A 17737-nucleotide genomic window follows, 5' to 3' on the forward strand; every position below is an offset into this window, starting at 1 on the left:
CAGCATCTACATGGTAGCTCACAACCATCTATAATTCCAGTCCCAGGAAGTCTGGTGTCCTCTTCTGACCACCATCAGGCATGAATACATGTGCAAGTGAACACCCTTACACGTAAAATATATGTCTTCGGCATAGTGGCATACCTTTAATCCCAACACTTTTTCACAGTGTTTGAACCATCTCTGTTGATGCATATTGATGGTCCTGAGATGAATTCAGACAAGTGGTTATTGATTTCTCTGCCTTTTTTTTTCTTGCTTCTTTTTTTTTAAAGATTTATTTATTATGTATACAACATTCTGCCTCCATGTATACCCGCACGCCAGAGGAGGGCACCAGATCTCAGTACAGATGGTTGTGAGCCACCATGTGGTTGCTAGGAATTGAACTCAGGACCACTGGAAGAGCAGCCAGTGCTCTTAACCTCTGAGCCATCTCTCCAGCCCATTCTCTGCCTTTTTTTAAAATTCATTTATTATTTTTGTTTTTCAAGACAAAAATGTAACAGCCATGGCTTTTCTGGAACTCGACCAGGCTAGCCTCAAACTCCCAGAGATCCACCTGCCTCTGCTGGGATTAAAGGTGTGAGCCACCACTGCCTGGCTGTTTTGTTTGTTTTTGTTGTTCCTGGGAATTGAAGGCAAGGCCTATATGCTACATGAAAATACCACAGCTGAGCCACACTTTAACCTCTGCAGGGTTCTTAGACTGGATTCACAGAACAACAGCATGCTAAAATGCTCTTCCTTTGGGTTCATTCTGTTGAGCCATATTGTCTCTCAAGAGTCTGAGTCTTGGTGATTTTGAGGGTTTTGTGGTGTTGGCTTTTTTGTTGGTTTTTTTGTTTGTTTGTTTGCTTTTGGCTTTTTGAGATCCTCTCCTGGAACTAGCTCTTGTAGACCAGGTTTGTGGTGCTTTACAATACTTTGTGACTTTTTGTGCCTGCACTGGCTAGAAGAGGGTGTTGGGTCTCCTGGAGCTCGCTCTCGTGTGTGTGTGTGTGTGTGTGTGTGTCTGTCTGTCTGTCTGTCTGTCTGTCTGTCTGTCTGCATCACGTGCACTCAGGGCTGGAAGAAGCCAAAGGAAGGAGCCAGTTTCCCTGGAACTGGACTTGAATTGTGAGCCGACATGTGGGTGCTTGGGATCATCAAACCACCCCCTGGAAAAGCAGCCAGTGCTCTATGCACCGAGTCACCTCTCTGGTCCTAAGATTTAGTTTGAGCATGAGCATTTTGCCTGAATGTTGCACTATGTGCCTGTGGAGTAGTCAGGAGAGAGTACTGAATCTCTTGGAGCTAGAGTCACAGCTGGTTGTGACAGGATTTTGTTTATTTTTTTTTTGTAAAGGTGAACCACAATATTGAAGACGGGACAGTGAGATGGCTTAGCAGATAAGGATACTTGCTGCATGCCTGACAACCTAAGTTCAATCCCCAGCACCCACATGGTTGAAAGAAACTGACTTTCACAAGTCCTTTGACCTCCTATGTTGTCTACACACACAAATGTAAACTTAACTTGGGAAACAAAAAAAAAAATGGCTATAGCCAACTCAGTCCCTGCTTTGTCTCTCATTGCATCCAAAGCTCTATACAATGGCAGATACTCAAAAGCAACTGCTCTGTAAAATTGCTTTGTGGTCTTCTTTTAGACCCTACAGAGTTTGGATTCCCTGGGAGATGCTATAATGAGTTATTAGCAGAGCAGTCCTTCTGAAAGCAGGGAGAAGGAGACACCCAGAATACCACCAAGGAAGGGCCTTCTCATATATTGTTCTATTGAAATTAGGGATAGATTTATGCCTTTAAATCCAGCACTCGGGAGGCAGCAACAGGCAAGACCATCCTGGTTTACAAGAGCTAGCCACTGTCCTTTCAGGACAGGCTCCAAAGCTACAAAGAAAGCCTGTCTTGAAAAAACAAAAATGAAAAATTAGGGCTAGGCAGTGGTAGCACACACCCTTCTTTAATCCCAGCACTATGGGAGGCAGGTTTGAGGCCTGCATGGTCTACAGAGAGTCCCAGGACAGGCTCCACAGCTTCGTAGAGAAACTCAAAAAACCAAAAATGGAAAATTAGGGCTGGGCAATGGTCGCACATGCTTTTAATCCTAGCACTGAGACCAGCCTGAGCTACAGAGAGTTCTAGGCCAGGCTCCAAAGCTACACAGAGAAACCCTGTCTTGAAAACCCAAAAAAAAAAAATTAGAAAGGGCTTGGACATTATAGGAGTGTGCCTCCATACCTAGCCTGTGCATTGTGGGTATGGAACCTAGGCAAACATTTACCAACTGAGCAACATTCCTAGCCCTCTCCATTCCAGTTTGTGTTGTTTCATCTTTTGGGGGGGGGGGGTTACTTTTGTAGATCAGGCTGGCCTTGAACTCAGATCTGCCTGCCTCTAGGTGTTAGGATTAAAGGGGTCTGCCGCCGCCGCCTGGCTAATAATCGTTAGCTGTGTGTATGGGTGCCCTCAGAGGCTAGAAGGGTAGCTATGCCACCAGACTTGGGATAAATGCTGAATTGTTACCAAAGTGTGGGGAAGAGGCCAGCCATGAACACTAGCTCCTCCTGAGTCTGCTTCCCCACCTGACCCCATGCTCATGGGAAAAGAAGCCTTTTGAACCAAGTGTGCCAGGCACTATCTGACACATATTCCCAGTGGTCCTGGGGTGTTGGAGATGGAGCCAACTCCTGAGCTGCCTGCGGGTCTCCTGCTAATGGGTACTGTTCCCTGTGTTACTTTACTTCACCACATGGTGGCAGCAGTAGGCTCGGTGCAAAGACTGGAGGGAAAAAAAAAAAAAAACCCAGACCACTAGGGCAGACCTTGGTTCTGGGCTAGGGCAGACCTTGGTTCTGAAACACTAAACTCAGCAAGCAGATTTCAGGGTGGGACTGTCCTGCCTCAAGCCTTGATGTGACCAGCAGGTGGAACATCATATTAGCCTTTTTCAAGTTGCAGGGTGCAGAGCTAGGCAGGCTGTTGATCCTTGTCCCTTAGGGCAGTGGTGCCTCCCTGAGCCGCAGGCAATGACACTCCCAACTGAGAAGCAGCTTTGGGGTAGAGGGGACATATGACATAGTCCATAAAGCTCTCAAAAGCCAGAGAACCCGAAGTCATAGCAGCTCTGGGAACAAACACTGATCTCAGCACTGAGGACACAGAAACAAGGCTCTCTGGAGTTTGCAGGATCAGTCAGCCTGGACTACTCGGTAAGCCGCCAGTCAGCCTGGACTACTCGGTAAGCCGCCCCGGGTCTGTGAGAGGAAAGCAAGGTGGAAACTGGGTGTGGTCCCAGCACTCAGGAAGAAGCAGATGGGTCTCCGAGTTCCCAGGCCAGTCTGGACTACATAGACATAAATAGAGAAACCACTAGGTAGGTGGTCTGGCAAGGTGGCTCAGTGGGTAAAGGTGCTTTCTAACAAGACAGACTGAGTTCTATCCCTGGGACCCATTTGGTAAAATAACCAATTCCATGATTGTTGGTGATGGCACACTCCGATCCCAGCACTTAGGAGGCTGAGGCAGGTGCATCTCTGAATTTGAGGCCAGCCTGGTCTACAGAGTGAGTTACATGGCAGCCAGGGCTACTCAAAGAAACCTGTCTTGGGGGAGGAAAAAAAGAAGTGAATGTTACCAAGACTGACCTCTGGCTTCCACGTTCACACACACCCCCACCTCCCTCACTGGCCTCCACGTTCACACGCACCCCCACCTCCCTCACTGGCCTCCACGTTCACACGCACCCCCATCCCCCTCCCAACACACACACAGAGGCAGGTTGGGTGTCTATCCAGCTGTTTGTGACACTGCTCTTTCGTTCCATCTGCTGTCTTTGTGCCATCCACCGTGCCCCTTACCTTGTTTGTCCTATGGGATTCTGCTGCTCTAGTCTCCTTGTCTGCCTGATCCCCCCTCGGACGCTGGAGGGTGCTGAAAGGGCTCTGCTTGTCTGTGTCTCTGCATATCTATCTGTCTTTCTGGTCCTCTCCTGACCTGTGTGACTCTCCCCCCCCCATTTCTCTCCCCTCTTTGTGAGTGTGTGTGTGTTCTGTGGGTCCCTCCTGCACAGCTCTCCTTCTGTCCTCCTTACTTCTGTGTGCATGTGAACTCTGAGGTTGACATTGCTTCTCTCCGTGCTTCTTGGGGCCTGTGTGAGTCCTGGGCTTTCTGTGTTTCTGTGCCTATCTCTCACTTCCCATTTCTCCTGTGTCTGTTTCTGTTTCTTTTTTAAACCCCCGTCCCATGTGTATGCTTTTGTGTACATGTATATCAGAACAACTAGCAGGTATCAGTCCCCCACCCCACGTGTGTGTATGTGTGTGTGTGTGTGTGTGTGTGTGTGTCAGAGGACAATGAGCAGGTATCCGTCTGCCCTCTCCCACCATGTAGTTCCTGGTGCTAGAACTCAGGGTGTCAGGCTTGGTGGCAAGTGCAGTTACCCAGTGAGCCATCTTGCTGGCCTGCCTTTATGTTTCTTTTTGGTTTTGTTTTTTTAAGACAAGGTCTCACCGTGCAGCATCCCTGGCTGGCACTCTGTAGAACAGCGCCTCATACTCTCAGAGATCTGCCTGTTTCTGCCTCCCAGGTACAGGCATTTGAAGGCACACACCACCATGCCCCACTCCTCGCTTTCTATCTCTGTATCTTTCTCTGTCTCTGCCCCGCCCACTCTGTCACTAGCCAGTTGAGCAGTCCGGCTGAGGCGGATGTGCGCGGATGATTCAGTAGTGACAGGAAGCCAACCGCCTTGCCTGCTGCCCGCCAGAGTCTGTGGTGTTGGCATCAGCTTGGGCAGGTGTGCCGGCACAGGATGGGATGGCCATGGTGAGGAACCCCCACTCTCAGGTAAGCATTTCCCAGGGGTGCCCAGCTGAGCAGGTGTTTTCTGCACCATACTAAAGACCCTTAGCTATGGACTGAGCGGTGGCTGAGATATCTGATAGCCCCTTAGGGACAGCCTGTTTCGGGGGTTCCAGATATCTACCTACCTATCATTTTCTTCCTGAACCCCCAGCTGTGAGACCCCAGGAGGCCCCCAGGGTGGTTCTGGTATTACCAGTGACTGGGGAAGGCCAGCCAAAACCAAGAGATAAACGCGGTTTCTCCCATCTGTAAAGGGTTAGCTAATGCCCCAAGCCTGTGGGTGAATCTGGGATGCTCTGGGGAACTGTGCCCAGGCCCTGTCTCAGCCAGGAGGAAGTTGCTGTCCCTCATCCAACCAGTCCTGACCCAACTTCGTACCTGTTGACGGATAGCCCCTGTAGAGCTGGCGGGCTCTGTCTGGCTCTGTGAATAGTTAGCCCGGGTTGGCTGGGTTCCTCCAGCCAATCTCCACCACCACCACCACCACTGACCTGGAAAATGGCCCGCCAGACCTCTGCACATGGCTGTACCCACAAACACATGTACAACTCACCTGGACGTTTGGCCTTCGATAGGTTTTTCAGAGCCCTCTCTCCACCTATTTGAAGTCCCAGGTACTTGGTCCACCTGGGTGGGGATTGTGGTACACTGCTGTGTGCCTAGGGTACACAGCCCTAGGGATGCTAAGGAGGGAGGACAGTGAGTTCAAGGCCAGCCTGTACTCCGTACTGAGACCCTGTCTCAGAGGAACAAACCACAGACATTCAGCCAAGACCACAGGCCCCAGAGTAGCTCATGAACACAGCTACAGCCATCCCAGGTCTGTGCAATTGGTTGCAATCCTCAGCTAAGCCAACCCTTGTGGCCTCTTGTTCCCTGAAGGGTGAGCCATGGACAGAGCTATCACTAAGGACCGTTGAGGCTGGAGGCTCCGAGGTTAGAGACCAGCCCTGTGCAAACCTTGTTCATATGAAAACTGCCCACTTCCCTTTGAGCTATTTTGGCCCACAGAACCACAGGGCTGTGGCAGTCCCCGGCACACCCGCAGCCAGCCCTGCTTGGCCCCTTGGGGCCTTGTGTGACTGCAGGCTGCCCCTCCTGCAGCCCCAACCTGTTGTCCCCACCACCCTCAGCCGGTCTGCTGACATCCCGGGTAGAGAGCACGTATGAGCACATGGAATGGTGGGAACTCAGGGGGCCCGCTCTGAATTTCCGTCACTGCCTCTTTAACTCTGTTTCTTTGTGGCGAAGTACATACCTCTCTGAGCCTCCCATTTGCCCCTTGGGAAGAAAACAGTTGGGCTCAGGCGAATTCCCAACTGAGAAGCAGGTCCCAGACCCTGTCTAGGAAGCACCCCACGCGCTCGCACCTGCTCTTTTTGTTTTGTTTCTTACTATTTTAACACATTTTTAATTACTGGATGGGTGGATGGATAGGCGCATGCAGAGAACACCTTGCAAGAGTGAGGTCTCACCATCGTGTGGGTCCTGGGAATCAAGCTGAGACTCCAAGAAAAGCACATTTTTACCCAAGCTAGCTCACTAGCCTCCACTCCGCCTTTTCCTTACCATGTACTGATTATGCATAATAATGGGCTTATGGCTTTTCCATACATGTAAAGGATGCATCTTGACTATATGCACCCTGTCACCTCTCTTGTCCACCCCATTCTCATTGGTTGCTTGCCCTCTTCCCAGCCAACCCCCTTCTGATATCATGGTCTTCTTCCAGCAGGGTGGGATCTGGTGGTAGCCTGGTGAGTTCCATTAGGTTTGCTTTCAGGATGTGAGGGGTTAACCTACAGGAGCGTGGGCACCTTACCATGAGGAACTTCTCTCCTCCCAGCAACCTTTTTAGTTAACTTTAAAACTTTCATGTAAGTTGGCACATGATGGTGCCCGCTATAATCTCAGCCCTTGGGCGGCAGAGGCAGGCCAGTCTCTTTGAGTTCTGGGCCAGCCTGGACTACACAGTGAGTTTCAGACCAGCCAGGGCTTCACAGTGACTTCTTGTCTCAAAGACAAAATGTATGTGTGTGAGTGTTTTGCTTGCATGTACATGTGTGTACCACATTCCTGCCTGGTGCCCACAAAGACAGGGTGAGGGATGGATGCCCTCCTGCCACGGCCTCCTCAGCAGCTAGGAGAGCAAGCGGGTTCCTCTAGGCCTGTCATCTGCTTCATTAGGTTCTCACAGTCCTCACAAGGTTTAGTCCCTCAGACCCCACTGGGGTCAGTGGAGGGCATCCAGGCTGTGCCTCTCGACATCACCAGCTGGGATACTACATCCCCTCAGTCTTTGCACTGACAGTCCCTTCCCATGACACATGGCCACAACTGTGACTATGACAAGAATCTAGGTGGAAACAACCCACATGACTGACCCTGCTCTACAGTCATCATCTCCATGACAGGCCTCATGTGACATGTGCAGAGGCCACATGTCATTTCCCTGGGTGGCAGGCTTTAGCATAGAGGTGACCTGAGCCACACCACCCCAGGGCTGAGGACTTCTGTAGTCCCGCTCATCCCTGGACAACAGGCCTAGAAGCCAGTTGGCTCTCTGGTAACCAAAGCCTCTTGGACAGAGCATGGTCCTCCTTCCAAAGGCATGGGGTCTTGAAGAGGAAACAGAAGCCAGCAGGCCAGCTTCTGGGACCGTGAATGCCAAGCCAAAAATACGGGCTTGCTCTTGGGGTCCCAAGTGGATTGAGATGAGCAACTGCTGAGTTATAGGGAGCCTGCTTGTGCTGTCCAAGTCTCCTCATCCTCCTTGTTTTTTTTTTCCTTGAGACAGTGTCTTGTAGCCCAAGCTGGCCACTATGTAGCCAAGGATGACCTTGAACTCCTGAGCCTCTGCTTCCCAAGTGCTGGGTTACAGGCATATAGGAGCAAGACACCATGCTCCAATTCTCTCTTCTCCCCACCCTCCCGCTATTACTCTTTCATATTTCCCCCTCTGCCTCCTCTCTGTCTCCCCACTCCGTGTGTGTGTATGTCTCTCCTTTTTTAAAAAAATATAGATAGGGTTGTGCTTTGTACCCAGAATTAGCCTTGATCTCCCAGTCCTCCTGGCTCGCTCTTTCTTTCTTTCTTTCTTTCTTTCTTTCTTTCTTTCTTTCCTTGTTTATTTTGTTTTTGTTTTTCAAATTAGGGTTTCTTTGTGTAGTTTTGGAGCCTGTATGACTGTCCTGGAACTCTCTGTAAACCAGGTTGGCCTTGAACTCACAGAGATCCATCTGCCTCTTCCTCCCGAGTGCTGGGATTAAAGGCATGTGCCACTATCACCCAAATTTTTTTAAAATATTTATATATGAGTGCTCCATCTGCATGCTCGCCCTTATGCTAAAAGAGGTATCATATCCCACAAGAAATGGTTGTGAGCTACCACGTGGTTGCTGGGAATTGAACGCAGGTCCTCTGGAAAAACAACCAGTGCTCTTAACAAACCACTGAGCCATTTCTCTAACTCCCCTGGTTCTGTTTCGTGTAGTGCTAGAATTATGGGGATGTGCCATATGCTCAGTTTATGTCCTTTGATAGACAAAGTCAATGTTCTAACCAAACGCCACACCCCAGCCCCTCACTGGGGGGTTCTAGGCAGGGGCTCTACCACTGAGCCACGCCCCAGCCCCTCACTGGGGGATTCTAGGCAGGGGCTCTACCACTGAGCCACACCCCAGCCCCTCACTGGGGGATTCTAGGCAGGGGCTCTACCACTGAGCCACACCCCAGCCCCTCACTGGGGGATTCTAGGCAGGTGCTCTACCACTGAGCCACGCCCCAGCCCCTCACTGGGGGATTCTAGGCAGGTGCTGTACCAGTGAGCTGCGCCTTCTCTAGCTGGAAGTAGGACGGAGTGCAGACAGAGCGGCCACTTTGTCACCATCGTTCCACATGCCCCTGACTGGCTCCCTCAACTGTGTCCCTGTCCATGCTCTAAGCTGAGGCTCTTCGTACTTGTGTTAGCTGGTTTCATAAGGGATGGTTGTATTCTACCCACTCGCCAGACTATATAGGGCTTCAAGACTGGGACAGCCACTGCCTTCTCATGGCCCTGGGCTAACTGGGAGTTCACAGCCTCCTCACTGCAGACATCCCCCCAACAGCCCCACCTCCCCCTTTCTCTCACTCTACGGGTCCTCAAACCCTGTCCCTCAGCCGGGCACCCATCCCTGAACTATACTGTCTCAGGGTGCCCTCCTCTGAGAGGCATCCTCTAGCTCCCACACTACAGGCAGGATCTGGGTTGGTTGGTTTTTTCGAGACAGGGTTTCTCTATGTAGCCCCAGCTGTTCTGGAACTTACTCCATAGACCAGGCTGGCCTCCAACTCAGAGCTCTGCCTGCCTCTGCCTCCCGAGTGCTGGGATTAAAGGCATGCATGCTCTCTTCAGTGCTGAGCCATCGCTCCAGCCCCGCCACCTTATTTTTGTTTTGTTTCTGACATTGGGTCTTAGTCTTTAGCCCAGGCTAACCTGAGACACACTAAATTGTCTCCGGCTGGCCTGAGGCTACAGGCAATCCTGCTTCAGCCTCCAGCGTTGCTGGGATGGCAGATGCAAGCCCTTGTGCCAGGTCCAGGACTGAGCCTAATGTTTGACTCTTCCCTGTCCATAAAGCAGCTGGGGCCAGGTCCCAGTCTCAGCTTCTCCAGTTGTGAGTTAAGGAGCCTGTCTCTCAGGGCCAGGGGATTGGGAATGAGTGCTTGGGCTTGTCCACAGTTTCTTTTTTTTGTTTTGTTTTGATTTTTTGAGATAGGGTTTCTCCGCAACTTTTTGGTTCCTGTCCTAGAACTAGCTATTGTAATCCAGGCTGGCCTCAAACTCACAGAGATCCGCCTGCCTCTGCCTCCCGAGTGCTGGGATTAAAGGCGTGCCCCACCACCACCTGGCTTGTCCACAGTTTCTTAGTGCTGCCCAGTGATCTCAGAATCTTCTAGTGCACATGGTCTGGTAGTCAGTGTGTTGGTTAGGGTCACATAGGAGAGAGACATGGTTGGTCGATCCTGGAGTAAGGACGGCCATAACATTGTTGCTGGAGCCAAGAACCAGAGAGATCAGGAGCTGACGCCATGGGGTAGGGCAGCAGCTGGGAGCCCCTGGCTCACAGATCTCCAATGTAGCTTTGCAGCCCCCTCCCCAAGCCGACATGAGTGACAAGTTGGAGCTGCTGTGGCCATTGTCAGTACCAATGCTGCTGCTGTTGGGGGCCACAGCCTGGCTGTGTGCCCGCTGCTCCCGCCCAGGTAAGTGTCACACGGGCAGGGAATGATGGGAGTACCGTGGAGATTCTGTCCCAGAGGCCTCTGGGGCTGGACCTGGCTGTCACGGAAGGGACAGGAGGATGGGCACTCAGGAACCAGCTGCTGGCCCCTACTCAGCCCCTGAAGACACTGGGTGTGGGTAAAGACCAGTTCTATTGGACCAGGGCGGTCACTTAGGCCAGGAGTTGCTCTGGAGAAGAGAAGGGAGGCCGGCTACCTGTGGCACCCTCTATTTCAAACTGTCCTTCCCTCACAAAAGGGACTAAGTACCTTTCCTTCCTTCCCTCCCTCCCTCCTTCCTTCTTCTCCCTCCCTCCTTCCTTCCGACCCCCCTGCCCCAGCCTTCTTCCAGCCTCTCTTCCTCCTTCCTTCCTCTCCCTCTCCCTCCTTTCTTCTGTCTTCCCTCTGTTTTTTCTTCCTCCAGCCTTCCTTCCATCCATCCTTCCTTCCTTCCTTCCTTCCTTCCTTCCTTCCTTCCTTCCTTCCTTCCACTCAAGCTAGCCTCAAATTGTTCCTATCCTCCTGCCTCTGCTTCCTAAGTGTTGGGATCACAGACATGTGTCACCACACCTGACTGATATGAACCATCTCAATGACAGGCAGCCACAAGGGACTTTGCCAAGGGCCTAGTGGAATTTCAAAAGGGGGGGGAGTGGTCAGCCCTCAGCTTCCCCCACCACACATCCCAAGTTCAGGGACACTTGCTATGCCATTTCTGTTCTTGCAGGGGTGAAGAGAAATGAGAAAATCTACGAGCAGAGGAACCAGTGAGTTGTCCCAGCTCGGTGTATTTGGGGATCCCCCCAGGGGCCCAGTTTCTGCCCTCACTCAGGCCTGTTCCATGGCAGGTTCCAGTGGGTGTTTAGCATTCATTGGAGGAAAGAATCCAGGGCTGTCTGAGGGAATGCGCCAACACAGGGCGTGGTAGCGGGGAAGAAGCCTGGACACCAGGCAGAATGGGAGCAGAATCTAAAAACCACTTGAGAGGCACCTCCTGTCACCCCAGATACCCCAGAGCCTGCCTGGGCCACAAGGGAGTTCGTTCAAGGCCAGCCTGGCAACTCAACAAAACCTTGCCTCAAAATTTGTGCAGCAAGTAAAAGTGACTGATGCCAAAGTCTGGTGACTTGAGTTCGATCCCTGGAATCCATGGTAGAAGAAGACTAAGGACTCCCAAAAATGTCCTCTGGTCTCCATCTGCTTACTACACCACACACACACACACACACACACACACACACATACACACACACACCACCACCACCACCACCACCAACAACAACAACAACAATAATAAATACAAATAAACTTTTTTAAAGTTGAAAAGCAGGGCTGGAGAGATGGCTCAGTGGTTAAGAGCACTGGATATGATCTCCAACACCCACATAATGGCTCACAGTCTTTAACTCAGGCTCCAGGAGATCCAATGCCCTCTACTAACTTCCTCAGGCACCAGGAATGCATGTGGTGGACAGACAAACACGTGGGAAAAATACCCATGCATATTAAAAAAATAAAACCTTTAAAGTGTGTAGGGGGTGGGGAAGAGATTGTGACTCAGCTGTAGAGCATGTACCTAGAGTCCCCAGAGAAGGGCTGAGTATGTGGCTCAGTGGTGCTTGCTGAGTATGCTCAAGATCCTGACTTCAATGCCCAACATAAAATAAAAAGGCAAGGGGCAGGCACAGTCGTACATCCCTTTCATCTCAGCACTCAGGAAGCAGAGGCAGGCGGATCTCTGTGTTCTGAGCTAATCTGGTCTATATAGTCCACAAAGTTCCAAGACAGTAAGGCCTACAGAATGAGACCGCATCGCAAAACAGAAAAAAAGACGAGAGGGGAGGGGACCTGGCTGACCACACTCTCCCGGTCTCTGCTGCATGCACACACACTTCCTACACTTATAGCACAGACTTCACGTGCACACCCCAACAGGCACTGTCACACACACTCACACACACACACACACACACACACACACTTCCTCATTTCCTTTTGTAACTGAAAAACCGCAGAGATTTGAAAACAAAATCTTCTATCTCTGACCACCATGGGCCATGGTAAAGCTTACGTGTTTATTTTTTTGTTTTTGAGGCAGGGTCTTACTCTGTAGCAGTGGCTAGTATAGAACTTGCTCTGGAGCCCAGGCTGGCCTCAAATTCCCAATCATCTTCCTGACTTTATTTATTTATTTATTTTCGAGACAGGGTTTCTCTGTGGCTTTGGAGCCTGTCCTGGAACTAGCTCTGTAGACCAGGCTGGTCTCGAACTCACAGAACTCCCTGTAGACCGCCTGCCTCTGCCTCCCGAGTGCTGGGATTAAAGGTGTGCGCCACCATTGTTCGGCCTATCTTCCTGACTTTATTGCTGGGAATCCAGCCGCAGGCATCCAGTCACCTTCCCAGGCTCTGCTCCTCCCCCTTCTCTGTGTTCCTTGTCCTCTGTCCTCTCTCTGCTTTCCTTGGCCGGGGCATGTCAAGGCTCCACTCAGCACACCTTTGTGTATTTGCAGGCAAGAAAATGAACAGAGCTTTACCCTGGCTCAGACCTACTCCCGTGAGTCCCTGCTTGCTTCCTGGGTTTGGTTGGGGGCTTGGACTTCCCAAATCAAGGTCCCTTCTGTGTCCCTTGCCCTGAGGCCAGCCTAATGTAGTGGGCAAAGGCTCAGCTGGGTGAGTGCCTGCAAAGGCTCAGCTGGGTGAGTGCCTACTTAGACCCTGTTCCTGCTTCCCTCTTAAAGTGGCCAGACCAGTGTGGCCAGGACCCCTGAGGGACACAGCTTTGGACAAGCCATCTGAAAGGTAGGGAGACATTCCGCAGTGCATGGTCCTCCCAGGGACCCCCACCTGGCACAGTCAGCCAAGCCTTGTCCCCAAGCTGCAGAACTGTCTCGGTCCTGGCCTGTGGGGGCCCAGGGGACCGTCCCCTCCCCAGGGTGCCGCCTCAGCCCTCCCTTGCCCCATCCTTGCAGGAAGAACAAGCTGCTGTTCTCTCACCTCGAAGGTGAGTGACACCAGACAGGGCTGAGCCTGAGTGGGGATGGGACAGTGGGGCAGGTACTGGTCTGCCTGGGGTTGATGGAAGGGGCCTGAATAGATACGGCACACGCTTCTAACAGACTGTGTACAAAGCTATGACCGTCCAAAGCCCCTAGTCCCTTGCTTGGGCTACAGAGCCTGGGTTGGGCTGGGGCAGGACCTGGAGGGAAGACAGCTTAGCCTTTCTTCCAGGTCCTGAGTCCCTTAGGTACCAGAACTTCTACAAAGGTGGGTAGTTCTGCGGGGAGGGCATGGGCCACAGCCCAGGAGCTTAGCCCATCTTTAACTCTTCTATCTGGCCTCTTCCAGGCAGCAGTCACGAGCCCGATGAGACCTATGTGTAAGTGGCCCTCATCCAAGCCTGCTCTCTGTACGCCCCGAATTTCTGGGTCTCCCGTCCCAAGCGTCTTTATCTATGAGTCATTTAGTGAAGGCCTTTCAATCTGGTGACCATGGTCGCTCAAAGGAGGAGCATCTGGTAGGGTGGGCAGCCATCCTGCCATCTGGTGAAAGGCGAGTTACAAAGCAGTCACCATGGGCTACCTGTCAAGATGTGATACCCTCCCTCCAAAAACGGGGTGGGGTTCAGTTTGTAGTATCTGGGTTTCATCGCCAGCACTGCGTAAACCTGATGTGGTGGCTCATGCTGTAATCCCAGCACAGGGGAAGGAGGTCATCCTGGTCTAGCGAGTGTGAGATCAGTCCGGGACAATAGCGTGGGGGGGGGGGGGGGGGGGGGGGGGGGGGGGGGGGGGGGGGGGGGGGGGGGGGGGGGGGGGGGGGGGGGGGGGACAGGTGGCAGTCAGCTAGCTCAACCACTGAAGGCATTTATTTCACAAGCCCGACAACCCAATTTCCACCCCCCCATCTCCCCACCGCCCCCTGGACCCACATGGTAAAAAGGAAAGACCCAACTCTAAATGTAAACTTGGAAAGAGAGAAGGGAGGAGAGAGATAGATGCATAGATAGACGGAGGGGGGCATGGTACAGGTCTATCCTCCCAGCCATTCCAGTACTTGGGGGGCTAAGGCAGAAGGATCTGATTCAAGGCCACCTCCCAAAAAGAAATGGCCTCTAATAGGGTCTCCTCATGTCATAAATAGGGAGAATTTTGGCCCCGGGATGGGTGGGTGGGGACTTGTTGAAGGTGTCCTAGCCAGGCTGACAGTCCCTTAGCCCCAGGGTAGTCAGGGGCTCTGGGAACAACCATAGTGAATGGGAGGAGCAACCCCCACCTGGCCCTTCCTGATGGCCCCCTCCTGACAGGCCTGCCCAGCAACTTGCACTCTGTTTTCTTGTCCAGAGACCCCATCTCCACAGACTACTACAACTGGGGATGTCCGCGGAAGCCCCCAGAAGGTAAGGTGAAAGCTGGGGTGGGGAGGTGCAGAGGAGGAGGCAGCCCCTAGGTCAGGATGGGTCTGCAGAGATGTCGAGAGGTGAAGGGAGGAGGAGGACATGCTACAGGCCGGCCGAGGTGGGTAGGGCGGAAGGAAGCTGGTCAGCACATGCAGGGGATGGGGACAGAGCGCAGAGAGCAAGGGACAGGACAGGAAGCAGAAGTGGAGCCGTGGGTGGGAGCATCTGAGCTCACTTCTCAACCGGGGCTGGGCAGACACAGATGGGCACTGATGACAGATAAGCCCAGGCGGGCATGGAGGATGCCGGAGCCTTTGGTCATGGTCACTTCTGCTTTACAGAGAGCAGGGGCGGGGGACAGAGCCTATGGAGAGGAGCCAGGCTCTGGGCGGGGTCCTCACCTGGCTCTGTAGCGGGTCCTGGCAGTCTATTGAGGGGTCCTCTTCTTTCCCCCACTCTCTGCCACTTCTCTTCTTCCTCTTCTATTTTTTTTAAAAACATCTTTAAGAAAACAATTTGTTTATTGCGTGGGTGTGGGGACACACTTGTGGCAGTCTTAGGACGACTTGTGGGAGTCGATGCTGACCTTTAACCATGTGGGTTCTGGGGAAGGAGCTCAGCAAGTGCCTTTGCTTGGTCTTTATTCTTTTTTTTTAATTTTTTTTAAAAAAGATTTATTTATTATGTATACAGTGTTCTGCCTCTATGTGTGCCTGCAGGCCAGAAGAGGGCACCAGATCTCATTACAGATGGTTGTGAGCCACCATGTGGTTGCTGGGAATTGAACTCAGAACCTTTGGAAGAGCAGGCAATGCTCTTAACCTCTGAGCTATCTCTCCAGTCCCTATTCTTTTTTTTTTAAGATTTATTTATTTATTATGCATACAGTATATGCCTGCACTACAAGCCAGAAGAGGGCATTGGAACGCATTACAGATGGTTGTGAGCCACCATGTAGTTGCTGGGAATTGAACTCAGGACCTGTGGAAGAGTAGCCAGTGCTCTTAACCTTTGAACCATCTCTCCAGCCCCTGATCTTTATCCTGTGAGAAAGGTCTCCTGCCAGGTGTGGTGGCACAGGCCTTTAATCCCAGCACTCAGATCTCTGTGAGTTCGAGGGCAGCCCAGTTTTCACTGCAAGTTCCAGGACAAGCAGGGCTACACAGGGGGACATTGTCTCAAAACAAAACAAGATCAACAAGACGGATAACAACAAACATGCACATCTGCACCAGCAGACACACAGAACAAACAACAACAACACCCCCAAAAACATCTGGACTAAGAGAATGCAAAAGACCCTGAAGCCCAGGGGGAGAGCTTGGTGGGGCTGTGGGGGCAGCAGAAGCGGGAAGGGACATGGGGCTTGCAGGTAGGGCCACCAGCAGACCCCTGCCAGCTGCCTTCTATTACAGAGGATGACTCTAACTCCTACGAGAATGTGCTCATTTGCAAGCCCAGCGCCCCGGACTCCGGTAAGGTGGTCTCCCCCAAGAAAGGCAGGGCAGAGGCTGGCAGCCCAAGCTAGGCTCACCCTCATGAATAGAAAGTGAGTTCCTAAGACTCAGCCTTGCCTGCGTTCTCCATGTCTCTGCTACTTTTGGGTCAAGTCCACCCAAAGGAGGAGCTGACCCCTGGCTCCCTGGACCTACTCAGTGTCCCCATCCCCTCCCTCAGGTGGCGAGGACGCTGAGGATTACCAGAACTCACTATCCATCCGAGAGTGGAGAGAATCCAGGAGGACTGTGGGTCTGTCTCCCATGGGCAGAGGCCACCACAAGTGCAGGCTGGGGTGGTGGTGGTGGGATCCACTCCAGCAGGCAGCAGGAGGGTCGGCCTGGGTGGGTTCCCCTCCAGCCAATCAGGCTGGCTTCACAGTGGAGCCTCCATTGTACCCACGGCCACAGAACTCCCCTTGGCAGCAGCGTGGCCTCCAGAGCTGGTCACCCAGTCTTGAAGCAGGAGAATTTCTGAAAACACAGCAGGGACAGGCTGTGTCACCAAGAGTCCTGTGCAACATGACACTTCCCCTGTGTCATCTGCGGGGTCTTGAGCACGCCGGTTGGGGACCAGCAGTGGTGTGTGTCTGTGAACTGTGAACAACCACCCGTCCTGATCCGTAGGTGCACCCGTGTCCCCATCAGGGAGCCCAGATGAGGAGCCAGATTACGTGAACGGGGATGTGGCTGCTGCCTAGAACATCTAGGGGAGAATCAATCGGAAGGAAGGTACTGCACCCTGTGGCTACTCAGAAGTGAACGGTCCAAGTGCAGGGAGGAGCCTTGGACTCATGACTAGCCTCCTGCGTGCACATCAGCTATTAGGACTAGAAGGGAGATGCCTACTGAAGTCCACCATTCCACTTCCTGTGGGACTGGGGGACCCAGAAGAGTTAGGGTCACCCAGGTGATAGGAGGAAGCATATACATGGTCGGGGCACTGGAGATGATTTTTTTTTGTTATTGTTTTTTTTTGTTTTTCAAGATAGGGTTTTCCAGTAGCTATCTAGTCAGTCCTGGAACTCTGTAGACCAGGCTGGCCTTGAACTCACAGAGATCCCTTTGACTCTACCACTGCCCAGCTCAGAGATCTAGTCTTAAATAATAGAAAGGAAACTTGAGAGATGGCTCAGTGTAAGCATAGGATGTGAGTTCGGATCCCCAGCACACACCCGTCATCTGGTGCTGGGGAGGCAGATCTCAGGGCTCACTGACCAGCAAGCCCAGCAGAAACAATGAGCTCTCTAGGGATAATGGTACAGCAAGATATTCAAAGTTGACTTCTGGCCTCCCTATGGACATGGACCTGTACACACAGGTGCACACACACACACACACACACACACACACACACACAAATAGATAAAAGGAAAGATGCAAAAAGAAAATAGGAGGCCAGGCCGTGGTGGCGCACGCCTTTAATTCCAGCACTTGGGAGGCAGAAGCAGGTGAATCCCTGTGAGTTCGAGGCCAGCCTGGTCTACAAGAGCTAGTTCCAGGACAGCTAGGACTGTTACATAGGGAAACCCTGTCTCAAAAAAACCATAAAGAAGGCCGGGCGGTGGTGGCGCACGCCTTTAATCCCAGCACTTGAGAGGCAGAGGCAGGCAGATCTCTGCGAGTTCAAGGCCAGCCTGGACTACAAGAGCTAGTGCCAGGACAGGAACCAAAAGCTACGGAGAAACCTTGTCTCGAAAATCAAAAAT

The 17737-nt window shown here is 52.2% G+C and overlaps 1 protein-coding gene across 3 annotated transcripts in view; it reads left to right on the plus strand.

Annotated features, from left to right (window-relative positions):
• The first annotated feature begins 3435 nt into the window (after window positions 1–3435).
• Window positions 3436–17737, plus strand: part of Lat2 (linker for activation of T cells family member 2) — a 16395-nt gene continuing 2093 nt past the window's right edge. Inside the window, exons 1-12 of one of the 3 annotated variants that reach the window (XM_050166136.1) lie at window positions 3436–4851; window positions 9994–10116; window positions 10862–10901; window positions 12647–12690; window positions 12875–12935; window positions 13106–13137; window positions 13365–13400; window positions 13482–13512; window positions 14477–14532; window positions 15948–16007; window positions 16210–16281; window positions 16677–16760. In XM_050166136.1, the coding sequence (XP_050022093.1) occupies window positions 4713–4851; window positions 9994–10116; window positions 10862–10901; window positions 12647–12690; window positions 12875–12935; window positions 13106–13137; window positions 13365–13400; window positions 13482–13512; window positions 14477–14532; window positions 15948–16007; window positions 16210–16281; window positions 16677–16729 (747 nt within the window). In that variant the 5' untranslated portion in view covers window positions 3436–4712 and the 3' untranslated portion in view covers window positions 16730–16760. Of the gene's footprint in view, window positions 4852–9993; window positions 10117–10861; window positions 10902–12646; window positions 12691–12874; window positions 12936–13105; window positions 13138–13364; window positions 13401–13481; window positions 13513–14476; window positions 14533–15947; window positions 16008–16209; window positions 16282–16655; window positions 16761–17737 lie in introns of all 3 variants that reach the window. The other 2 variants (XM_050166135.1, XM_050166137.1) reach the window with 2 other exon arrangements.

Source organism: Alexandromys fortis, unplaced genomic scaffold (genome assembly GCF_014885135.2).
Source record: "Alexandromys fortis isolate MF-2015 unplaced genomic scaffold, M_Fortis_MF-2015_v1.1 scaffold_151, whole genome shotgun sequence".
NCBI classification, from domain to species: domain Eukaryota; kingdom Metazoa; phylum Chordata; class Mammalia; order Rodentia; family Cricetidae; genus Alexandromys; species Alexandromys fortis.